Below are 5675 nucleotides of genomic sequence, written 5' to 3'. Positions count from 1 at the left end.
AGGGCAGGAGAAAGGGGCTGGGGAGAGCTCCGAGACCCCCAACGAGTCCGGACCAGGGAGGGGAGAAGGACGGGACCACAGCCTCCTCTCGGCCTCAGCATGGCAAGGCCCGCCGCTGAGGACCGAGGGTTCTGGCAAGAGGGGAAAAAAAAATTAAAAAAAACTCCGAGATCAGGAGCTAGTTACTTTTTTTTTTTTTTTTTTGGTTTTGTTTTTCCTGGTTTACTTTTTTGGCTTTTCTCCTAAGACAGGGTTTCTCTATGTAGCCTGGAACCTGTAGTTCAGGCTGAACTGGAACTCAGAGATCTACTTGCCTCTTGTTTGTTTTCATAGATTCTCTGTAGCCCAGAATGTCCTCATAACCCTGTAATGCTCCATCCATATCCCTGTGAGTGTCAGAGTTACAGTGTGAGCTGTCTTCTTCCTCTGCTTGTCTTTGTATATAGGTCAGTGTCTACCACGAACTCTTCACATCCCTGTGTTTCTCTTACAGACATGTCATGTTGCCCAAGGACATAGCCAAGCTGGTCCCTAAAACCCATTTGATGTCTGAATCTGAATGGAGAAATCTTGGTGTTCAGCAGAGTCAGGGATGGGTCCATTATATGATCCATGAACCAGGTCAGTGCAACGTAAGGAAGCTTCATTCTGGCTGAAGGAAGATTACAAACCAAAGCGATAGAGGGAGGAGGGCACCATTTACAGGATTGTTTCCTGCATTCACTGTGCAAAGGAAGTAGAGTGACAGGATGAGAATGAGAACATCTAGGAAGGTCAGGGACAGCCGTACTGAAAAACAAGACAAAACCCTGGCTATGGCCTCTGCAAATAACTGGATGTGTCCCAAACAAGCACAGGCAGTTTTGTTTCTTGGTAAGACACCAGACACCCAGCTGCCAGGCAAAACTAACACAGGTCACCCCAGGGCTATGCAAACAATAGAAAAAAATTCTGTACATGGCAGAAAGGTCAGACTTCGGGGGCTGCTTCTAAGGCTGTCTGCTCTGTCTTAATTTGGTTGTGGAGCTGATGTGGGTGTGGCGGGGCAGGGGACACAGTGGGATAACTGTAGACTGTGCTTGAATGGTGTCGCTGATTCTTTCAGAACCTCACATCTTACTGTTCCGGCGACCACTACCCAAGAAGCCAAAGAAATGAAGCTGGCGAGCCACCTTTCAGCCGCAAGCTTTACACAGCTGTCCTTGCTTCCTACCGTCTCTCTGATGGCGTGATTATCTCGTTTTCTTATTTCTCACTTTGATATTTAAAGGATGTTCAATACACTGAAGTGCTGGGACCTGCTCTACTTCTTGAGTTGAGCCACCAATGCCACAACCCTGTCAGATGAGTGACTTCAAAGCCCTAGAGCGCTCTATCCAGCGGGCCATATTTGCCATCTCTTGAAAGCGTGTGAAATCAGATCATGGCTGTTACAGGGACCGTGTGAATTTGCTGTTGTGGTTTTTATTATTGGGTGCTGTATTTATGGTGACTTATCGGCTTATATTTCAGTGTGTTGGAAACTCTACATTTTATCTGACAAATCTCTTCCATGTTACAAGCCTCTATTAAAGGAAGTTTTTATAATTTAGAGCTGCGTTATAAGATTGTCCTGTCCCCATGTCAGTGTGTGCCCCTCCATTCCCTCTGAGCCATCTGCCCTCCTGCTGCCAAGGTGATACTATGAAATCATTCTGGTTCTGTGCCTTTTGGGTGGGTGGTGAAAACATGGCTCTTTGCAATAGCAGCTTTACATGGGATATTGCAATAACTAATTTGTAATCTATTTTAATTGGACTTACTGTGAAAACATTTGTTGAGGGGCTGGAGAGATGGCTCAGCAGTTAAGAGCACTGGCTGCTCTTCCAAAGGACCCAGGTTCAATTCCCAACACCCACATGACAGCTCACAACTGTCTTTTACCCCAGTTCCAGGGGATCTGACACCCTCATACAGATATACATGCTGGCAAAACCATAAGATACATTGAATAAATAAATCTTTAAAAACATTTTTTTGCTGAAATGTATTTTCCTCTGCTGTCTAAGCTAAGATAATGGTTTTATTGGGGCAGCTTTGTCTCATCCAAGCAGGTGAACTTTCCTACAGCTGACAGTTCCCATTTACTCTCAGCATTTGAAGAACATGGAAAGACAGGCAGGGGCAGAGTAGTAAAGCTGCTGTAGGTGCCTGCACTGGGCTGCAGTGCCTGTGACTTGCAGCAGCCACTAATGGAGCAGACTTAAGTAGGGTTGAGTATCAGAACTATCTGGAAGTTGAAAGTACTGATCCCCCACAGAGTAATCCTTTGACATGACTCAGCAGGTAAGAGTCCCACTTCACTTTCAGAAGACCTGAATTCAATTCCCAGCACCCACGTTTGGGTGCATGCAACTGCCTGTAACTCCGATTCCAGGAGATTGAACACTCTCTTGTTCAATCTACAGAGACCAAACATGCCTGCCATAAACTAGAAGCCGCCGGACGGTGGCACCTACCCTTAATCCCAGCACTTGGGAGGCAGAGGCAGGTGGATCTCTGAGTCCAAGACCAGATTGGTCCCTACAGAGCAACTTCCAGGACAGCCAAGGCTACACAAAAAAACTCTGTCCAAAAAAACAAAAATGCAAAGGTGGCTCAGGAGAGAAGAGGTGACTGGGCAGTAAGAGCACTGGATAGAAGAGATGACTGGGCAGTAAGAGCACTGGCTGCTCAGGAGAGGAGATGACTGGGCAGTAAGAGCACTGGTTGCTCTTACAGAAGATCTACCTGCAGTTTCCAGCAACCACCAGGGGCTCACAACCATCCATAACTCCAAAGGTGCATATGCCGTACAAAATATACACAGGTAAAGCATTTATACACAAAAAAATAAATGTTTCTTAAAAGGTGGCTTAGCAAGTAAGCGAACATTTCTGCTGCAAACCTAACCTCTTTAACCCAGTGGTGCAAGCGAGAATGGCACTGCTTGCTCTTCCTCCACAGGTGTGCTGTGCCACATGGACACTAACCCACTCAATGCTTACAAACATGTTTTTCGCCAAAGAATAGCATACACTTATGTAAGGCAGATTGCCACATCCACCTATTGTTCTTGTCTTTGTGGGGGGAGGTTACAGGGTTTCTCTGTGTAGCCCAGGGTGACCTCAAACTTTAAGATCAACCTGTCTCTGCCTCCCAAGTGCTGGGATTAAAGGTGTGCACCACCACTGCATGGCTGTTCTTTTATTCCTAATTCAACTGTCACTTTTTAAATTTTGCAGTAGTGACACACACCTTTAATCCCAAAATGAGGGAGGCAGATCTCCCAAGTTCAAGGCCAGCTTGGTGTCCAGAGCGAGTTCCAGGACAGCTAGGGATACACAGAGAAACTTTGTCTCGAAAAGATGCATACATAAGAAAACCAAATGAATCTAAATATTTTTTTCTTTGAGACAGGATCTCTATGTAGACCAAGCTGGGCCTTGCCTCTTCCTCTCGAGCGAGCGCTGAGACCAAAGGTGTTCACCACTATGCCCAGCTTCAGATTTGTGCTGTATGGATGAGTATTTTGCCTGCACATAACGTATGTTTATCATGTGTCTGGACAGCAGATCCTCTGGAAATGAAGTTATAGATGGTTGTGAGCTACCATGTGGATGCTGTGAACCTAACCCAGGTTCTCTATAAGAGCCATAAGTGCTCTTAACTGCTGAATCATTTCTCCAAGCCCCTTCTACTCACAAACCAAATGATACCAGCATCGCCTAGAAATGTTCAAAGTGCAGATTCTTGGGCACACTGGTCCATGGTATCCTGAGAATTGGGCTCAGCAGCGGGTTAACAAGTTCATCAATGGTTCTAATGTGCACGTGTTTAGGAAGAAGTCAAACATCACTTTTAATGCAATACGAATAAGTAATACCATATATCAGGCAGTTGGTCTGGGTGGTGTGATGGCTATTCCTGGTTGTCAACTTGACTATATCTGGAATGAACTATAATCCAGATACGGTAGGCACACCTTCTGTTGGACCTATGTAAGGACAATGGAAGAAGGGTGTTCTTAGCCTGCATGCCCCTGCCTCCCTCAGCCCATCCATTCCTTCTTCAAGATCCCAACACCCAGCCTTACAGAACTGAGCAGCTCCTAGAGTCTTGGACATTCCATTCACAACTAGGCCTTGTTGGTCTGCAGCCTTGCTGCATTCTCACCTTGGCAGAGGAACGCCAATAAATTCCTGTACACACACACACACACACAGATTCTGTGACTCTAGAGAACATTGACTAATACAGGTAGGTGATGGGATTTTTTACTTTTTATTAATATATTCTTTTAAAATTTATTTGCTCATTTTGGGACAGGGTCTTAATTATGTGGCCTTGGCTGCCCTAGAACTCACTCTGTAGACCAGGCTGGCCTGGAACTTCCTGTGTAGACCAGGCTGGCCTGGAACTCACTCTGTAAACCAGGCTGGCCTCAAACTCAGAGATCTACCTGCCTCTGTCTCCTGAGTGCCGGGATTAAAGGTGTGCACCACCCACTCTCAGCCTAACAATTTTTTTAAATTTATTTATTATGTATACAATGGTTTGCATGCATGGGTCCCTGAAGACAGAAGTTGGCACTAGATCTTATTACCGGTGGTTGTGAGCCACCATGTGGTTGCTGGGAATTGAACTCAAGACCTCTGGAAGAGCAGTCAGTGCTCTTAACCACTGAGCTATCTCTCCAGCCCCAGCCTAACAATTTTTTAAAAAGTGTATAATACATTCTGGTTACACCCATTCTCCCATCCCTTTTTTCTCTTGTTTTTAGACTGGTCTTACATTCACTGTAGCATTATAAGGTTGTTTGGCACACCTTCGCCTTTAGGAAACTGTACCCAACTAATAGTTTTTTTTTTTCCGTCCTGGGATATGAACAAAGATTCTCAATGTTAGACCAGTGTTCTACACTAAGCCACACTGCAGGCATGTGCCCCACATGTTAAGGGCATGTTCCCCGCATGTTTTTTTTCCTTTTTTTTTTAGTTTTTTCGAGACAGAGTTTCTCTGTGGCTTTGGAGCCTGTCCCGGAACTAGCTCTGTAGACCAGGCTGGTCTCGAACTCACAGAGATCCGCCTGCCTCTGCCTCCCGAGTGCTGGGATTATGTTCCCCGCATGTTAAGAGATTAGGAAAGAGTTTGTGGAGTAAAATATGGCCAGTTGTGGTTTAGCATGCCTCCAGTCACAGCTGAAAAGCCAGGCCCATCCAAAGCTGCCGGATCATCATTTACACACTAAAGTATCCCAGGGCTAGTGAGAGGGTTCAACAGGTAAAGGTGAGCCTTTGCCACCCGAGTTGCTGACTCCCATGAAAGAAGAGAACTGACTTCCTCCCACACCTACAATGATAGTAAAAACTTTTTAAAGACCCCAGATGATTAGTTTAGAAGTAGTTTTCCCCAGCGCTGCAAAGGCTGGAGGGGCACTGAAATAGGAAGAAGCTAGGATTCTGTTAGTACCCAAAGTGAGTACAAGGTAATCCTACTTAATCTTCTCCCTCCGGGCCGATCACTGAGGAGTGATGTTCTTCTGGAGGGAGGTGAAGCAGGAAAGGGTTTTTAATTTTAAGAAGCTTAAGTAATTTTTCCCTTTATACTAGAAACAAAGGTTCCGCACCCTGCTATTGTTAATACTGACAAACATC

The 5675-nt window shown here is 45.5% G+C and overlaps 1 protein-coding gene across 1 annotated transcript in view; it reads left to right on the top strand.

Annotated features, from left to right (window-relative positions):
• The window catches only part of Cks1b (CDC28 protein kinase regulatory subunit 1B), a 4406-nt gene extending 2804 nt beyond the window's left edge, over positions 1-1602 (top strand). The window contains exons 2-3 of the mRNA XM_005367184.3: positions 494-621; positions 1106-1602. Coding sequence (XP_005367241.1) covers positions 494-621; positions 1106-1158 — 181 coding nt within the window. The 3' untranslated portion in view covers positions 1159-1602. The remainder of the gene's footprint in view (positions 1-493; positions 622-1105) is intronic.
• The last annotated feature ends 4073 nt before the right edge of the window (positions 1603-5675 follow it).

Source organism: Microtus ochrogaster, unplaced genomic scaffold, assembly GCF_000317375.1.
Source record: "Microtus ochrogaster isolate Prairie Vole_2 unplaced genomic scaffold, MicOch1.0 UNK16, whole genome shotgun sequence".
Taxonomy (NCBI): Eukaryota; Metazoa; Chordata; class Mammalia; order Rodentia; family Cricetidae; genus Microtus; species Microtus ochrogaster.
Note: the sequence above shows the minus strand (reverse complement) of the source record. Positions and strands in the feature narration are given on the sequence as shown.